Source organism: Miscanthus floridulus, chromosome 9, assembly GCF_019320115.1.
Source record: "Miscanthus floridulus cultivar M001 chromosome 9, ASM1932011v1, whole genome shotgun sequence".
NCBI lineage: Eukaryota > Viridiplantae > Streptophyta > Magnoliopsida > Poales > Poaceae > Miscanthus > Miscanthus floridulus.
Genome location: NC_089588.1, coordinates 125,321,971 through 125,342,153, shown reverse-complemented (window position 1 = coordinate 125,342,153; position 20,183 = coordinate 125,321,971). Strand labels below are relative to the sequence as shown.

General features: G+C 44.4%; 1 protein-coding gene across 1 annotated transcript; it reads right to left on the bottom strand.

The window, feature by feature from the left end:
* Positions 1–17,333: 17,333 nt before the first annotated feature.
* Positions 17,334–19,914, bottom strand: LOC136480845 (4-diphosphocytidyl-2-C-methyl-D-erythritol kinase, chloroplastic-like; the record flags this gene model as incomplete). The annotated part of the gene is made up of 5 exons (XM_066478281.1): positions 17,334–17,514; positions 17,611–17,710; positions 17,781–17,875; positions 19,539–19,743; positions 19,864–19,914. Coding segments are annotated over 5 exons (555 nt in total), but the record flags the coding sequence as incomplete, so codon positions are not given.
* Positions 19,915–20,183: the final 269 nt, after the last annotated feature.

The following is a 20,183-nucleotide window of genomic DNA, read 5'->3' as shown; positions in this document are numbered from 1 at the left end:
TACGACCTCCTAGATGCCATCGCACTCCTAAACAACCATGGTCTCTGCGGGGCAAGTGTCATTAGGGCATATCACGTGAGGAGGGTGGCGCTGCTGATGGCGCGCGCCCTCCCGCTGTACGGGATGACGCTCGGCAAACAACTCGATGGGACAATGCTCTCCCAAGGGCTGCTCCACAACAGTGAGGTGGTGTAGCACATCAAGGAGGTGATGAAGGAGTCTAACGCCGTGTTCCTGATCCCGAGACATCCCACGATGCAGCCGGACGTGGGCTTTGTGGAGCTACCGACGGGGTTGGGCTTTCGTTCCTACGTCGCGCCATTGCCAGAGCACGTGCCCGTGAGGGTGGCGAACCACACCATAGATGAGAAGAGGAATAAGAAGAAGGATGAGGAGAAGGTGAAGCGGTGGGCGAAGGAGCGGGTGAAGCTGGATCGAGGAAGGCAGTGGCAAGGTTCGGATGGGGAAGAATAAGAAGAAGGAGAGGGAGGCGATGGTTTTGGGTCACCCGTTCAATGGGATGAGCTGGGAAGTGGGGATGAGTACTTGTCTTTGCCGCAAGCAGGGCCCTTCCCGTGGCATGCTCCGGGGTAGGAGGGGGAGGATGCGCCCCTGGAGCCAGCAGAATCAGGCTGCTCTGCTCCATTCGGGCTCCGTTGCACCCCCAGAGTCAGTGGGATCCAGACGCTTTGCTCCTTCTAGGCCTTCCAAGTAGAGGGTGGCTTGAAATGGTAACATGCCAATGAGGTGTGGCTGGGGTCGAGCGGACCAACCCCTAAACATCACCATCCGGTGGCGTAGGGGTGAGTTAAGAATTTCTTCGCTCCTTTGCTCTAACGAATTTTTGTTGTAAACTAACCGTCATGCCCTTCGCAGTATTGGAGGACTGAAAGGTCCTAATGGCTAGAGGGGGGTGAATAGCCTAATAAAATTTCTACAACAACACTTAACAAAACGGTTAGACAATTATGAGGCGAAGTGAGTGTTGCGCTAGCCTACTTAAAATGCAAGCCACCTACCACAATTCTAGTTTAGATAGTGTCTATTCACACAATAGCAAAGACACTACCCTATGTTAGTGTGCTCTCAAAGACTAACTAAAGAGCTACACCAACCAAGCAAACAAGCTCTCACAACTAGTTACACTAAAGAGCTTGACAACTAGTTTGCGGTAATGTAAGGAGAGTGATCAAGAAGGTTATACCGTCATGTAGAGGAAGGAGCCAATCAATCACAAGAGAGAATTACAATGGAGACCAATCACCTCGGAATCAAATGATGAACACAATGATTTTTACCGAGGTTCACTTGCTTGCCGGCAAGCTACTCCTCGTTGTGGCGATTCACTCACTTGGAGGTTCACGCGCCAATTGGCTTCACACGCCAAACCCTCAATAGGGTGCCGCACAACCAACACAAGATGATGATCACACAAGCCACGAGCAATCCACTAGAGTACCTTTTGGCGCTCTGCCGGGGAAAGGTCAAGAACCCCTCACAATCACTAAGATCACAGCCGGAGACAATCACCACCTCCGCTCAACGATCCTTGCTGCTCCAAGCCATCTAGGTGGCGGCAACCACCAAGAGTAACAAGCGAAATCCGCAGCGAAACACGAACACCAAGTGCCTCTAGATGCAATCACTCAAGCAATGCACTTGGATCACTCCCAATCTCACTATGATGATGAATCAATGATGGAGATGAGTGGGAGGGCTTTGGCTAAGCTCACAAGGTTGCTATGTCAATGAAAAATGGCAAAAGATGTGAGCCATAGCCGGCCATGGGGCTTAAATAGATGCCCCCATGAAATAGAGCTGTTGTACCCCTTCACTGGGTACACTGCGCTCTGACCGGATGCTCCGGTCATACTGACCGGACCCTGGACTCAGCGTCCGGTCCACTGATGGATGCCACACGTCACTAGCTTCAAACGCTGTTCGTCAGATTTCAACGACTACGAAGCTGACCGGACGCTCCGGCAAAACTGACCGGACGCTGAAGCCCCAGTGTCCGGTCGTTTCTAGTAAGCTCCCCAAGGCGTATTTCTTCGATCGGACGCGTCTGGTCCACCTTGACCGGACACAGTCCAGCGTCCGGTGGTTAACCCTAGGCACTGTGTCGTCTTACCAGTTCGACCGGACGCAAGCAGCCAGCGTCCGGTCATGAGACCAAAACGCACATCCTCTGCTGCCACTGACCGGACGCTCTGGTCCAACCGAGGTCAGCGTTTGGTCACTTACAGTGACCTCCATCTTTTCTGTCTAGGGCACTGGTGGAGTTTCTTACCCTTGCACCTAAACTTCACCACCCTTGATTAAATGTGCCAACCACCAAGTGTATCACCTTGTGCACATATGTTAGCATATTTTCACAAACATTTTCAAGGGTGTTAGCACTCCACTAGATCCTAAATGCATATGCAATGAGTTAGAGCATCTAGTGGCACTTTGATAACTGCATTCCGATACGAGTTTCACCTCTCTTAATAGTACAGCTATCAAACCTAAATGTGATCACACTCTCTAAGTGTCTTGATCACCAAAACAAAATAGCTCCTACAAAATATACCTTTGCCTTGAGCTTTTTGTTTTTCTCTTTCTCCTTTCCAAGTCTAAGCACTTGATCATCACCATCATCATGTTATGATCTTCATTTGCTTCACCACTTGGAGTGTGCTACCTATATTATGATCACTTGATAAACTAGGTTAGCACTTAGGGTTTCATCAATTCACCAAAACCAAACTAGAGCTTTCAATCTCCCCCTTTTTGGTAATTGATGACAACCCTTATACAAAGATATGAATTAAAATTCAATTGAATCCATGTTGCTTGTCCAAGCATATTTACCATGTGTAAAAGGATATGGACAAGTTTCATGAACCCCAAATGGTAGCAATTGCTCCCCCTACATATGTGCTAAGAGTTTGGATTGTAGCTTGCACATATGATTAGTTAGGAAGTATAGGAGACAATGTCTACCAAATGATGCTAAGGGATAAAAGATGGACCTTTGAAGCGTGATACCAATCGGAGTGCACCATTATACCATCCTTAGCACCATAGTTAGCTTAATACCACTTGGAAACAATACTTGAAAAGATACCACTTGTAAAGACTTACTTGGAAATGAAAGTTATCTAGTGATTTTATTTCACCATTCAATCTTACAACTAACATTCATCACACAAGCATGGATGTGTAAATTTAATACTTGTGCCATGCAAGCAAACATATGAAATGCACATTCAAATGCACCATACAAGTTCATGAGCTTGCTCCCCCTACTTGTGTGGTCAAAATTTTAGTTGATCCCTTTCCTTTGGTATATCTCTCCCCTTATGTCATATATCAAGATATCTTTCTTTTTGTTTGTTTCTCTCCCCCTTATCTTTGTTTCTCTCCCCCTTTGTTATCAATGACCACAAAGGTTCTAAATGTAGATAGTATTACTTGTAGGGTCGAGATTATCAATGTCAATCAATGGGGGTGAGGATTATTTTCCCAAATTTGGTACAATCTAGATTATTTGCTAAAGATATTTAACTCGGTTTGATCCAAGGACAAGCTTCTTCACACCTCCAAATAAGGGTTATCTTGTACCATGTTAAGTTAAACACTTATAGTTCATTTTCTAGATTAAACACTAGGTTTACAAGCCCATAAACATGTCATGTGCCATCACTAGATCAAGTCAAGCATAGAAGCAATAGTGATACCATATAGACATCAAAATCATTTGATTTTCATGAATGAGCCTAATCAAATAGAACCACTTGAAAGGTCCTAATAAGATCGAAAATATGACTAGATGCACTAAACATGTCCTTAGCAAGGATGTATGTCATGCCAATCAACTTTTACCTTGGATTGCTCGAAGGAGAGGCATGTCATATGAGTGGGGGTGCATCAACACATATTTGAGAAATCCAATATGTTCTACTCATTCCTTAGCTTGCAAAACCTTTTCTCATCCAATGGCTTGGTGAATATATCGGCAAGTTGATCTTCGGTGCCTATACTCTCAATGCAAGTGTCCCCTTTTTGTTGGTGATCTCTTATGAAATGGTGGCGGACATCAATGTGCTTTGTTCTTGCATGTTGAATCGGATTGTTTGTCAACTTGATTGCACTCTCATTGTCACATAGCAATGGCACTTTCTTGAACTTGATTCCAAAGTCACTCAAAGTGGCCTTCATCCAAAGTATTTGTGCACAACAACTACCGGCGGATATGTATTCGGCTTCGGCGGTTGATAATGCAACACTATTTTGCTTCTTTGATGACCATGAAACAAGTGATCTTCCCAACAATTGACATGTGCCCGAGGTGCTCTTCCTTTCAACCTTGCATCCCGCATAATCCGAGTCAGAGTAACCAACAAGCTCAAACTTTGCTCCTTTGGGATACCACAAACCAACATTTGGTGTATGCTTCAAGTACCTCAATATTCTCTTTGTAGCCTTCAAATGGCTTTCTCTTGGTGAGGCTTGAAATCTTGCACACATGCATACACTAAATATGACATCTGGCCTTGATGCGGTCACATAGAGTAGGCTTCCAATCATAGACCGATACAACTTTTGATCTACCATATTTCCACTTGCATCACTATCTAAGTTACCATTGGTTCCCATTGGTGTGCTAATGACTTTGCTATCAATCATGCCAAACTTCTTGATCATGTCCTTGATGTACTTCCCTTGACTCACAAATGTACCATTCTTTAATTGCTTGATTTGAAGACCAAGAAAGTAACTCAATTCTCCAATCATGGACATCTCAAACTCATTAGCCATCATCTTTCCAAACTCATCACAAAATTCTTGATTGGTTGATCCAAATATGATGTCATCAACATAGATTTGCAATATAAATAGATCTTTTCTAATCTTCTTGATGAAAAGAGTGGTGTCAACCTTGCCCATTGTGAACCCTTTAGAAAGTAGAAAATCCCTCAATCTCTCATACCATGCTCTAGGTGCTTGCTTCAAGCCATACAAAGCCTTTTTCAACTTGTACACATGGTTGGGCTTCTTGTCATCTTCAAAACCAGGAGGTTACTAACATATACTTCTTCGTTGATGTAGCCATTGAGAAATGCACTCTTAACATCCATTTGATAGAGCTTGATGTTGTGGGCACAAGCATAGGCTAGCAAGATTCTTATTGCTTCTAATATAGCAACCGGGGCATATGTTTCTCCAAAGTCAAGACCTTTAACTTGAGTATAGCCTTGTGCTACCAATCTTGCTTTGTTCCTTACTACTATCCCATCTTGATCTTGCTTGTTTCTAAAGACTCATTTGGTTCCAATCACATTGTGTCCCTTTGGTCTTTCTACCAACTCCCATACTTGATTTCTTGTGAAGTTGTTTAGCTCTTCATGCATAGCATTGACCCAATCAACATCCTTCAAAGCTTCATCTATCTTCTTTGGTTCAATGGATGACACAAATGAGAAGTGTTCACAAAATGATGCCAATCTTGATCTTGTTTGTACACCTCTTGAAATATCTCCAATTATAGTGTCCAAAGGATGATCTCTTGCAACATTGGTTGGTTGGAGGATTAGAAATTGATTGCTTGCACTTGCTAGATCATTGGGTTGAGATGATGTACTAGCCACTTGATCTTGATCAATGTCATGAGAGTCACTTGCACTAGCTTGATTTGTATCATCTTGCACATTTGAGTTGGAGAGCACTTGCACTTGATCATCTTCATCATCAATCACTTGCCTAGGCCTCAATTCACCAATATCCATGTTCTTCATGGCATTTGAGAGTTGAATGCCTCTAACATCTTCCAAGTTCTCATTCTCTACTTGTGAACCCTTGGTTTCATCATATTCAACATCATGAACTTCCTCAAGAGTATCACTATCCAAATTCCAAACTCTATATGCTTTGCTTGTTGTGGAATAGCCAAGTAGGAATCCTTCATCACATTTCTTGTCAAACTTGCCCAATCTTGTGCCTTTCTTCAAGATATAGCATTTGCAACCAAAGACCCGAAAATATGCAATGTTGGGCTTTCTACCATTCAAGAGCTCATATGGTGTCTTTTCTTTCAATCGGTGACAATAGAGGCGGTTGCTACAATAGCAAGCCATGTTGATAGCTTCGGCCCAAAAAGATTGACTCACATTGTACTCACTAAGCATAGACCTTGCCATATCAATGAGTGTTCTATTTTTCCTCTCAACAAGGCTATTTGATTGAGGAGTGTACTTGGTCGAGAATTGATGTCTAATTCCAAATTCATCACATAACTCATCAATTCTAGTGTTCTTGAACTCACTACCATTGTCACTTCTAACTCTCTTGATGGTTGTTTCAAATTCATTGTGAATGCCTTTGACAAATGATTTGAATGTTGCAAATACATTACTTTTGTCCACTAGAAAGAATACCCATGTGTATCTAGTGTAGTCATCCACTGTCACAAAGCCATATTTGTTTCCACCAATGCTAGTATATTGTGTTGGCCCAAACAAATCCATGTGCAATAACTCAAATGCTTTACTAGTGCTCATCATGCTTTTCTTAGGATGGGTGTTTCCAACTTGTTTGCCGGCTTGACAAGAGCTACAAAGCTTATCCTTTTCAAACACAACATCTTTCAAGCCTCTAACCAAGTCATGCTTAACCAATCTATTCAATTGTTTCATTCCAACATGACCAAGCCTTCTATGCCATAACCAACCCATACTAGACTTAGTGAACAAGCATGTAGATAATCTAGCTTCACTAGCATTGAAATCAACCAAGTATAGATTCTCATATCTAAAGCCTTTGAAGATCAAGTTAGAGCCATCTACACTTATGATCTCTACATCATCTACCCCAAATATGCATTTGAATCCAAGATCACACAATTGAGCCACGGATAGCAAATTGAAGTTCAAGCTCTCTACTAGCAACACATTGGATATGCTCATGTCATTGGATATTGCAATCTTACCAAGCCCTTTGACCTTGCCTTTGACATTGTCACCAAATGTGATACTATCATAACCATCATTGCCATTGGTGTTGATAGAGTTGAACATTCTTGCATCACCGGTCATGTATTGAGTGCACCCACTATCAAGAACCCAATGCCTTCCTCCGGCTTTGTAATTGACCTACAAAAGAAGATCAATTCTTTTTAGGTACCCAAACTTGCTTGGGTCCTTGAAGGTTAGTCACCAAGCTCTTTAGCACCCAAATGGCTTTCTTTTTTGAGCCCATCCATGGTTTACCAATGAACTTAGCCTTTACACCAATTGTACCCTTAGTAAGCATATAGCATGAATCAAGCTTAATGGAGGATACATTGGCATTTTTGCTTTTGTTTTTGCATTCTTGCTCTTTATGACCAACTTACTTGCAACTAGTGCAAAACTGACCATTGTTCTTCACAAAACTAGTCTTGTGAGGAGCAAAGGCCGCTTTGCCTTTCTTGGGGGTATAGCCCAATTCCTCTTTGTAGAGAGAAGCTCTTTGGCTACCCAAGCACATAAGCAAGCGGTCCTCACCACCATAAGCCTTAGCTAAGGTGTGAGTGAGCTTAGTGACCTCCTTCTTGAGGTTCTCATTCTCAACCACTAGTGAGGCATCACATGTGAGACCATCACTACTAGATGAGGTAGAAGTGGAAGTGCTACAAGAAGGGTTAGTAGTAGCAACAATGATAGGCATAGATAGTGATGTATCAATTAAATCACAAGTTACACCTACATCACAAGTTTCAACATGCTTCTTTTTATCTTGTTCATTAAGCAACATGGAATGAGCTTTTTCAAGCTTTTTGTGAGCCTTGCCAAGCTTCTCATGGGCTTCCTCTAGCTTCTCATGAGTTGCTTTGAGCTCATCAAGGGCTTGCTTAAGGGCTTTTACCTCCTTATTCAATCTCTTGTATTCCCTTCTCTTAATGTCAAAGTGTTCTTTAGCATCTTCTAGCATGTCAAATAATTCATCCTTAGTAGGTTCATCATCATCACTATCACTATCATTTTCATGTTCATTATCATTAACATGTTCTTCATCACTTTCATCATCACAAGATTGTACCTTAGTGGCCTTAGCCATGAAGCATGATGAAGATTCGAAGAGAGAAGGCTTCTCATTGATGTCAATGCTTGCAAGAACCTTCTTCTTGGTGGTCTTGTGATCATCACTATCATCATCATCATCACTTGAGGAAGCATCACTATCTCAAGTGACTACATATGAACCACCCTTCTTCTTCTTGAAGGCCATTTTGTCCTTCTTCTCTTTCTTTTCCTTCTTGTCCTTCTTCTTGTTCTTTTTGTTGTCATCATCATTGTCACTATTGTATGGGCATTGAGCAACAAGATGATCTTTGCTTCCACACTTGAAGCACCTTCTTGACTCTTCTTTGTTCTTGGATGAAGACTTCTTTCTTCTAGCACGGTAGCCCTTCTTCACCATGAACTTGCCAAATCTCTTGACAAATAGAGCCATCTTCTCATCATCATCATCATCCCATGATTCATCTTCTTCACTTGATGTTTCTTGCTTTGCTTTGCCCTTGGATGATGTGGCTTTGAATGCCACGCTCTTCTTCTTCTCATCCTTCTTCTCATCTTTCTTCTCCTTCTTTTCTTCCTTCTCATCATCATCTCTATAAGTATCATCGGTCATTATATCTCCCAACACTTGGTTTGGTGTCATGGTGTCCAAACCACTCCTTACTAGAATAGTGACCAATGTACCAAATCTTGAGGGTAAGCATCTCAAGAACTTGTGGGAGAAGTTCTTATCCTTCACTTCTTCTCCAAGTGCTTTGAGATCATTGATAAGCACTTGAAGCCTATGGAACATCTCCGGCACACTCTCATCATCCTTCATCTTGAAGCTTGCAAACTTTTCTTTGAGAATGTAAGCCTTTGCACCCTTCACGGCTTGAGTGCCCTCAAATGATTCTTCTAACTTCTTCCATGCCTCATGAGCCATCTCAATATTTTTGACTTGCTCAAATGTTCTTTCATCAATTGCATCATGAATAACACTTAGAGCAATGTCATTGTTTTGGAGAAGTACTTCTTCGACCGCGGTGGGATTCTCTAGATCTTCAATCTCGATTTTTGTTTCTACCACCTTCCAAACCTTCCTATTGATTGACTTGATATAAGTTGTCATCTTGGCCTTCCAATAGGGATAGTTGGAGCCATCAAATTGGGGTGGCTTCTTGGTGTTGTTGATTTGAGCCATTTTAACACCGAAGGTTGTTAAGCCTCAAATAACGGTGACCTCGGCTCCGATACCACTTGAAAGGTCCTAATGGCTAGAGGGGGGTGAATAGCCTAATAAAATTTCTACAACAACACTTAACAAAACGGTTAGACAATTATGAGGCGAAGCGAGTGTTGCGCTAGCCTACTTAAAATACAAGCCACCTACCACAATTCTAGTTTAGATAGTGTCTATTCACACAATAGCAAAGACACTACCCTATGTTAGTGTGCTCTCAAAGACTAACTAAAGAGCTACACCAACCAAGCAAACAAGCTCTCACAACTAGTTACACTAAAGAGCTTGACAACTAGTTTGCGGTAATGTAAGGAGAGTGATCAAGAAGGTTATACCGTCATGTAGAGGAAGGAGCCAATCAATCACAACAGAGAATTACAATGGAGACCAATCACATCGGAATCAAATGATGAACACAATGATTTTTACCGAGGTTCACTTGCTTGACGGCAAGCTACTCCTCGTTGTGGCGATTCACTCACTTGGAGGTTCACGCGCTAATTGGCTTCACACACCAAACCCTCAATAGGGTGCCGCACAACCAACACAAGATGAGGATCACACAAGCCACGAGCAATCCACTAGAGTACCTTTTGGCGCTCCGCCGGGGAAAGGTCAAGAACCCCTCACAATCACCAAGATTGGAGCCGGAGACAATCACCACCTCCGCTCAATGATCCTCTCTGCTCCAAGCCGTCTAGGTGGCGGCAACCACCAAGAGTAACAAGCGAAATCCGCAGCGAAACACGAACACCAAGTGCCTCTAGATGCAATCACTCAAGCAATGCACTTGGATCACTCCCAATCTCACTATGATGATGAATCAATGATGGAGATGAGTGGGAGGGCTTTGGCTAAGCTCACAAGGTTGCTATGTCAATAAAAAATGGCCAAAGATGTGAGCCACAGCCGGCCATGGGGCTTAAATAGATGCCCCCACGAAATAGAGCCATTGTACCCCTTCACTGGGTACACTGCGCTCTGACCGGACGCTCCGGTCATACTGACCGGACCCTGGACTCAGCGTCCGGTCCACTGATGGACGCCACGCGTCACTAGCTTCAAACGCTGTTCGTCAGATTTCAACGGCTATGAAGCTGACCGGACGCTCCGGCAAAACTGACAGGATGCTGAAGCCCCAGTGTTCGGTCGTTTCCAGTAAGCTCCCCGAGGCGTATTTCTTCGACCGGACGCGTCCGGTCCACCTTGACCGAACACAGTCCAGCGTCCGGTGGTTAACCCTAGGCACTGTGCCGTCTTACCAGTCCGACCAGACGCAAGCAGCCAGCGTCCAGTGCTTTCAGACCCAGCGTTCGGTCATGAGACCGAAACGCACATCCTCTGCTGCCATTGACCAGACACTCCGGTCCAACCGAGGCTAGCGTCCGGTCACTTACAGTGACCTCCATCTTTTCTGTCTAGGGCGCCGGTGGCACCGTCGGACACTCCGCCGGTGGAGTTTCTTACCCTTGCACCTAAACTTCACCACCCTTGATCAAATGTGCCAACCACCAAGTGTATCACCTTGTGCACATGTGTTAGCATATATTTCACAAACATTTTCAAGGGTGTTAGCACTCCACTAGATCCTAAATCCATATGCAATGAGTTAGAGCATCTAGTGGCACTTTGATAACTGCATTCCGATACGAGTTTCATCCCTCTTAATAGTACGGCTATCAAACCTAAATGTGATCACACTCTCTAAGTGTCTTGATCACCAAAACAAAGTAGCTCCCACAAAATATACCTTTGCCTTGAGCTTTTTGTTTTTCTCTTTCTCCTTTCCAAGTCTAAGCACTTGATCATCACCATGGCATCACCATCATCATGTTATGATCTTCATTTGCTTCACCACTTGGAGTGTGCTACCTATATTATGATCACTTGATAAACTAGGTTAGCACTTAGGGTTTCATCAATTCACCAAAACCAAACTAGAGCTTTCAAGGACGCGGGACTCTCCTGAGGCTTGCGTCGAAGAAGAGCCTCGCCCTCCAGCAGATGCACCAAGAGCCGGCTGGCGTTATGCCAGAGGCGAGCGAGAGTGGCGCTGAGGCGGTTGCGGCGTCGACTGGAGGGGCGCAGCCGGTGCCTGCGTCCGTGGGGGAGCAAACGGAGGAGGGCATGTCTGGGCCCACATGGCGAATGTGGCATGGCCGGGTGTGGCCGCGACATCAGAGGAGGAAACGGCGCAGCCGCGGCCGTCATCTACGTAGGTGGCCGCAACATCACAAGCAAAAACGGCGTAGCCGGAGCCGTCATCCGCGTAGGTGGCTGCCTCTGTGGTGGGGCAGATGGAGGAGGATGCAACTGAGGCATCCATGGCGGACGTGGCGTGGCCACAAAGTCAAAGGCGGAGACAGCGCAACCAGAGCCATCGTCTATGCAGGTGGCCGCGTCTGTGGCGGGGCGGACGGGAGAGGGCACACCCGAGGCCTCCTCAGTGGATGTGGCGATGGGAGCCGCCCTCTCTACCGCTAGAGGGGCCACTCCAGAAGAGTTGCTGCCTCAAGAGGGGTCGACGCCACTTGGGATCGGCGTGGAGCCATCTCGGTCTCTAGTCCAGGTGGACGGCGGCCCGCACGCGTGGGGAGGATCCCAGATCCGGTGGGTAGACTGATGGGACCCAGGGGCGATGCTTTTCGCTCTTGACGATGCCACGGAGGAGAGGGAATGTGAGAGCGTCCACACGGAGGTTGGGACCGTGGTTCATGCCCTGACCACTGCGCTAAGCTCGTTGCACAACATCGTCGCCCCGATTGGCTAGGTATGATATGACCATGTTATACGTGGGTCGCCCTGACCACTGCGCTAAGCTCGTTGCACAACATCGTTCACTAGAGATAGAGAAAGCAGGGAGAAAGAAAGCCCCCGGCGTCGCGGTGCCCTTCATCTCCTTTACGCGGGTCTCGCCAGTCCTATAGACGATGACGGGGACCGCTCCACGTCCAGACCCTGTTCGTCACTTGCGCCATACGTAGGCGCTGTCAGCCGGTCGTGGCGTTCCACTCTGTCCTGGCGGACGGCATGGTCAGCAGACACCCCCGTCAGGAGTCGTACGGGGGTTAGGTAGCACAGTGCCAGAACGTCCGGCACTGTCGGTGATTTGAGTCCTCTGGTATGGCCTATCGTGGCCGCAAGTCATGTCAGGACGTGCCCACTCCCTTTCTGATGTCAGAAGTTTGACCTTGGACTCGTTCTCTTAGATTCGTTGCGGTTGGAGGCGGTACAGGCCCCATCGGGCGAGGCAGAGTCCCCCGTCGAGGGGTCTGGTGAGGCGAAGTCCTCGCCCGAGGGGTCGGACGAGACAGAGCCCACGTCCCCGTGATCGAGCGAGATGGAGCCCGCGTCCCAGGGGTCGGGTGAGACAGAGTCCGCGTCCTAGGGATCTTGCGAGATGGAGCCCGCACCCGAGGGGTCGGGCGAGACCGAAACCACGCCCTCGAGGTCGGGCGCGACGGAGCCTGCGTCCTCGGGGTCGGGCGACACGGAGCTCGTGCCCCCCGGTGTCAGGTGAGATCCAAATACGCCCTTGACCACTCGGGCATGTCGGCGTTCGCGGCCATCAGCTCTCTTCTTCCGGGTATCCCTAATACTGATAGCGGACACTTCTCTCCACCGCGATTCTTCTTCCCTTGCCTCTCTAGGTAGCCAGGACAGGAAAACCCCGCTTCTTCACCTTGCTTTGCTCGCTGGTGGGATCTTGCACAGCCGCATCCAGTTGACAATGGGCAGGCATCAGAGCTCGGCAGCTCGCACACCTCGCCCTAGCCGACCAGCTTGCATACGGCCTCTCTCGCGCGTCCTGCTAGCTAGTTGTGGACTCACTCGGCCCAATACCATCGACGCGAGACGCGTCCCTTGGCAGCCGGCGATTGGTGGCACCAGCGACCGGGTGACTCACAAGCCTGCTGCTACGAGCAACTGCTCCTACTCCGTCGGGTCTTGGGGAGGAGCTCACGGCAGCTGCCCAAGTTCCCTGGGCGAGCACCGACACCGACAGATCCGAGCACCATTGGACTCTGGCATTTTTTTTTTTTGTCTAGAAATTTTCTATTCCTGTGCCTCTTTTAATTTTTGTCATGTCCTGATTTATATTGGCCTAATTAGTACTCTTATTCTCTTATTTCTATTTGGTACTGAGGAGGGATTTATGTAGATTAGGATTCCTACTCATGTTATCCCACGAATTTCATATATTTTTTTTTCGAGAACGTCATATCAAACACGAGCGAGGTGCCATTGGGCTAGGCGGCCTCATATCAAACACGAGCGACTGTAAAGCCACTGTAAACACGGATCAGGACAATTTTCAGTCACGGAATTAGTCAGGGGTGGCCATTGGTCGATTCCTCCTTCGCTTTTCGTCCTTTTCTTTTCTTTTCTTTGTACGTCAACCTTAGCGTGTTGTATCTGAACTCAGCGGAGGGGCCGACTATGAGGCGGACAAAACATCCTCTGTTGGAGTCCTGACGCGTTTGGTAAGTGACGCGGTTAGTATTCTTTCCATCGTTTTTTTTGTACGGCTTTTTTGGTACACACGGAAGACACGGAAGCGGTCAGGAGGATTAATTAGAGGGAGGCAGAAAAAAAAAACGGTGCCAGCGGGAAGTCTTTCCCGGAGTAGAGTCGGACTAAAAATTGGTCGAAATCGAGAGCTACTCGGACTCGGCCTGGTGAACGCATCGGACAATCTGCCGGTGAGCACCGGATTGTCTGGTGCTCACGTTTCTGGAGGGCTGCTACTTTTAGGTCTGAACTGAATCTTATTGTGAAATCCAAGCGTAGGATCATCAGCAAAGTTCAATTCCATCTCTCAACCATACTAGAGCTCATTACACAATAATGTTTTGAAGTGTTTACAGCCTTGCTACACACAAATACATTTGCTACTTGTAGATGCCAAGGGATAAATGCATACATGTATGATAGGACAATAATTTAGAAAATACTTCACATATGTATATATTGGGTTGGAAAATAGCACATGAAAGCCTGCACCCCTGTTATATTGTGGCAAGGAAGATGCATGTATTGAGTATATCATGTTGCCGTGCTATCTTCACAGGCTTTGTCGTGTGGGATGTCGAGGAACTCGAGGTGGTACAGGCCATCGTCGGCGCCGCCGAACATGACGAGGTAGCCGCATTCAGCAAGCTGCTGCACGGAGACCGGGTTGAGTCCGGTACAGAGGTCTGGGACACACAGCGCGTTGGGGATACGGAAGTTGTCGCAGGATATGGTGCCGACCCCGGTGACGGTGAGGACTCCCGTCGTGCGCCTGGTAAGCTGCGGCGGCGGCGGCGGCGCTGCCTGATGGAGTAGTGGGCGTTGTTCTGGACCTGAACGACGGCGAGAATAATGACACGTCGCCGACCACGTGGGAGGTTGCCCTCGAATCCAAGATGAAGACAACGCTGGTACGTCGAGGAGGCACGGCGCTTGCCCACGACCTGAGGCCCGGCGTTTTCATCTGCGAGAGATGCACTCATGATTGCTGTGCTTGGATCGCTCGTCTGGGCTGCTGGCCCTGTCTTGTTTGGCATCTTTAGCAATATCTTGCTCTGATGATCCCGTATAACAGGTTTTCGCTACTTGCAGAAGCCTTCGTTTTGGTTGCTTCGGTCTGCCAAAACAATTCAATGCGATCGATGATCCCGTATGATCAGCTTCAGCGATCGATGCGCATGGCGCTGAACATGCTCAGCAATCAGCATCATCGGGGTAATAAACGCATCTCCACATAGGAGGAGATACTGAGACACAGGATTGTTAAGGGCGCCCTTCTGGCGTGCGTACCTGGTATAAAAGAAGATGTCGCCTGGTGCCAGATCACCGATCTCCGATAAGAGAAATGTTTCCAAGGAGGAGGAGGAAGCAGGAGGTGGCGATGCCATGGCGGTGAGAATGAAACCTCTGTTCAAGAAGTAGGTATGACAAGAAGACGATGGAAATCGTCAGGTACTCAGGTTATAGACTAAGAGCTGAGCGGGTAGCTCCAACGACTCCGCTGGCCGCCGAGCCAATAGCCCCGGTGGTGTGTCGGCCCATAGCTCCTTTGCGACTTGCTCAATGGTTTATTGCTGCAATGGACGACTTGGTGTGCTCGCTCAATGAGGAATTCAGGAGGAGGGTGAGAGAGAGTAGCTTATACTAATAATTAAATTGACTAAGCACACACCACCAGTGCCAGGGTTTTTCCTGACGGCCAAAACCCGTCAGGAAAAGGCCAAAAACCGTTAGGAAAAGGCAAAAAACCGACAGGAAAGTGCCGATTGGTGATCAGATATTGGTTCAAATTCTTAGTAGTGTTTGGTGCAAATTAGAGACAAATAGGAACATACAACATGAGGGAGGATATGTGCACATGCATTTCCATGTTATCTACTACAGAAAGTATTTGACATAATGGAAAATGGAAAGAAATCTAGAGGAAGAATTGCATGCAACAAGAGACAACTACTTCAGAAATGCACTAAGAGACATTATGTCAATCAGACAAAACTTATGACAGGAATGTCTCGTGCTTAACTAAATGTCTCATGTAGACCGGCGGCTAGAATGTTTTAAAGCTAAAGATGACTCCTACACATGATCATGCAATGACAGGAAGATAAACAATTGCACCAAAATGTGGCATCTTCACCTTAGGTAGAGCAATCTAGTTTTTTTGAACTTTTCCTTCAGTAAATCACTATAACACAACATACTTTTACCGACACTTTCTATTGTAGGCAAAGGGCACCTTTGTCGACAGATAACCTCCCACGGAAAGTTTTGCCGACAGTTTAGAAACAGTCGCACTAGAAGCCGTCGGTGAAACTTTTGCCGACAGTTAATAGAATCCTCGACACTTTATGTGTAGGCAAACGGTCTACCTACACCGACAGTTGAAACCTTTGCCGACAGTTAACCCTTTTGCCGACAGTTAAGACCTACGCCGACAGTTAAGACCTTTCCCGACAGTTTGTATGTTGGCCAAACCATTTCCAAGGTATTTTACAAACCATACCCTGCCCAAAAAAACTATTGGCAAAACTACATAGATATAATTACAACTAAAATAATTTGACAAATCCACTTTTGCTCATATAGAAGGCATCACATTGAACAAATTCACTTGATTTTTGTATAAATAATATATTATATCTTCCATACTAGTATATTAAATCTTCTATACATACTAGTCACAAGCATATAGCCAAATACATGTCCAAAATATAGATGAGTTATTCGCAAACATAGACTTATACTAAATTATTACAAGTTGTAGTGTAATTATTCAAATCAAAAGCAGAAGTGTTGAGCAACACTATGCTATGGACTAATGCATTAGCTACCTACAGAGCCCCAATATGCTGGAGTAGATGCTAGGAAAACCAGGCCCCAAATATTACTTATTTGAACATGTATGCATGATGCATGTATTAACATATACTCAAAATATTGAAATATAACATAACCGCCTTAAAAAACCATAGCATCAAGCAATAAGGAGTAGATATGCAGAAAAAAATGATTGTTACAACTCCCAGTTATATGTGTGGAACTCATAGCATATTTATTACATGGAAAATTCACATGGTAGTAATAAAATTCTGAACAAATAGCACTGACTAATATAAAGTGAAGATCATGGAATGTGGAAAAACATTATAGATGTGTAATAACTGGAGGCAAGGGCTAAATACAAAACAATAATATCAAATTCTGGAAATACCTTGAGATCTTCTAAGAGTCACTGGTCCTACACGAATTGGTCTTGTGGAACAGTATACATCCAGTATTGAAACATGTATGTTCCACTGCAATCAACATCAGAATGAAACAAAATTGAAACATGTAAGTCACAAATGCAGAGAAAAGAAGCACACAGAGGGATCTGTTCCCCCCAATTCGCTATAGTAGGTACACAGCATACATTACCACTCATCAAATATGGCATACACTAATTGACATGCAGAGTGCTTGGCAGTTCCTATGTGGACAACTCTACGGTTCAAATTCATAAGTGGATCCCTCCATACACTCCCTTTGTGCTAAATACAGGAATCAGCACCAATGCCAGAGTCTTTGAGAACATGTGTACAGTGTACTTGAAGACAAACAGATTCTTCAAAAAGCTTGATAGAAATATCCCTCCTTACCTTCCTGACATAAAAACAGCACTATAATCATCCCGGCTAGCTGCAATAATTCGTTTCTTCAACCTCTTAAGTGAAGGCAACACCTCAAAAGCTGGAGGCTCTAGAAAACAAAAAACAGAAGCACAAACACTGTTTAAACTGAAGTTATGAAACAGAATATGCTGAAACAAAATAAATTATTTGGAGATATGCATACCTAGGTCATTAACACAAACATCTTGTGATATCCCATTTTGAGTTATTTCCTCGAGCAAGGTCAAGGGATCAGCTTGACTTGTTTGTTCCAACTTGAATCGCTGCAGCACAAGAAGCTTATGAGCAAAACACATGAATTTCAAATTAAGAAAGCAAGTGTTTACTAGTTACCGTGTAAACTTCAGCAGTTGAGCATGCTTCAGGGGGCTTTATAAGAACCATTGGTAAATTTTCCGGCAAGGGATTTGGGATATCTTGGACAATCACTACGGGAATCAGTGGCTTTGCCGAGTGCCAGGGGCACTCGGCAAAGCCCAATTTGCACCCGGCAAAAGCTTTGCCGGGTGCTGCACTCGGCAAAGAACACTCGGCAAAAAACCCGTCGGCAAAGGCGTCTTTGCCGAGTGTCTTTTGTCGGGCACTCGGCAAAGCCTTTGTCGAGTGCCCGACACTCGGCAAAGTTGAAACCGAAAAAAACCTGAAAAAATGGGAATTTTTACCCCCAAAAAATGGAAATTTTTATCTGTTCATCCGACATGGTCGTTCTAACATTGTTCACAAATCTTATATATCTCTCTTATAGTTTCATAAACTACAAGAGAGATATGTTAGATTTGTGAACAAATTTATTTTCACTTTGTCGTATGAAGAAAATACCAAAACAAACATTGTACATCTTGATGAGTTATACAACTTTGTAGTTGAAAACTTTTTCATTTGAATTAATTTACTGTTTCAAAATGTGCTTTGAAATTTTCTTTGCCGAGTGTCAAAAAAAAACACTCGGCAAAGAAGCCCTTTTGCCAAGTGTAAATTGCATGTTTGAGGCCCTAAACGAATTCAAATAAAAAAGTTGTAAACTACAAAGTTTCATAAATTTTCGAGATCTACACTTTTAGTTTAGGAAGTTTTCCCATCCGAGGTCGTTTACAAAATTTGAATTTTAAAATTTTGAAATTCAAATGCAGTTTTGCATGACAAGATGTTTTCAAATCAAAAAGTTGCCAACTACAAAGTTTCATAACTTTTTGAGATCTACAGAGTTTATTTTGGTTGTTTGGTCATCTATTCATCCGACATGGTCGTTCTAACATTATTCACAAATCTTATATATCTCTCTTGTAGTTTCATAAACTACAAGAGAGATATGTTAGATTTGTGAACAAATTTACTTTCACTTTGTCATATGAAGAAAAGACCAAAACAAACATTGTACATCTTGATGAGTTATACAACTTTGTAGTTGAAAACTTTTTCATTTGAATTAATTTACTGCTTCAAAATATGCTTTGAAATTTTCTTTGCCGAGTGTCAAAAAAATAACACTCGGCAAAGAAGCTCTTTGCTGAGTGTCAAAAAAAACACTCGGCAAAGAGCCTCTTTGCCGAGTGTTAAAAAAAACACTCGGCAAAGAGCCTCTTTGTCGTGTGTAAAAAAAAAACACTCGGCAAAGGCGTCTTTACCGAGTGCCCGAAAAACAACACTCGGCAAACCACCTGGCACTCGGCAAAGAGCCGGTCTCCGGTAGTGAATCTACATTTCAGTTCAAGCTACAGATTATGATGAGACACGTACTGCTGCACAAAACTAAATGCTGCACATGGATATACATGTCACCATCTAGTTCGTAGTTAACTGAAAGAGGTAGCTTGTCAATTTCTTTTGAAGAACACTGTTAAAGTTCAAATAAGGTAACTTGTATGAAAAAAGAAACAAGAAAAACAGGACAAGCTAAACGGGGGTAGCATGATCAGCTAAATACTCTTCACCCTGGTAAAGTATGATATATGATTATAGATGCACTTGTATTTAACTTTGGAGAACTGTCAGCTGATTTGGAAAAAATAAAGATATTCCTGCTGTAAGAAGAATAAATGAAGTATATATAGTGATCAATATTTGTGAACTAGACTAGAAACCACGAGAAACATACCTCTCCTCTACCAGTACAATATGCTGCTCCTCGTGAAAAGACAAAGGGGATATCTGATCCAATCTCACCAGACCACTCTTGAAGATCCTTCTCTGAAGCTATACAGCCAGCAAACTGGTTAGCAGCCCATAGTGCAGTTGCAGCATTACTGCTTCCACCACCGAGACTAGCACCAGTTGGGACCTTCTTATCAAGATGTATCTACATTTGAACGGAAATGGCACAAACCTTAAAACTTAAATAACAAAAAGAATGAATCACTTTAATGCCAAAAGAATGAGCAACTTCTCAAGATAAAAAGGCTTGTGCAATTGACGGTACCCAAAAAAAGTTATTAGTCCCAGTTTTTTGTCGGTAAAGGTTGAGTGCATATGAATTGAGTATAGATGTTCCTCATAACCTTCAAAGATCAAAGATTTTTCTAATTCTGGTTTTGTACCCAAACTTTTTAGTAGTTTATACATATAAAATCTTAGATACAAATTCAAGTAGAAATCAGTTAATAATTAGATACAAATGTAAACAGAAATTAAAAAGAAAGGAATTTAACCTTCTTTTCTCAATTTTCTTTGAATGGAATCTATGTGTTCTTGTTGTGAGCAACCGCCGCCGCAGTGAGCCCCACCCTCCTAATCATCGCC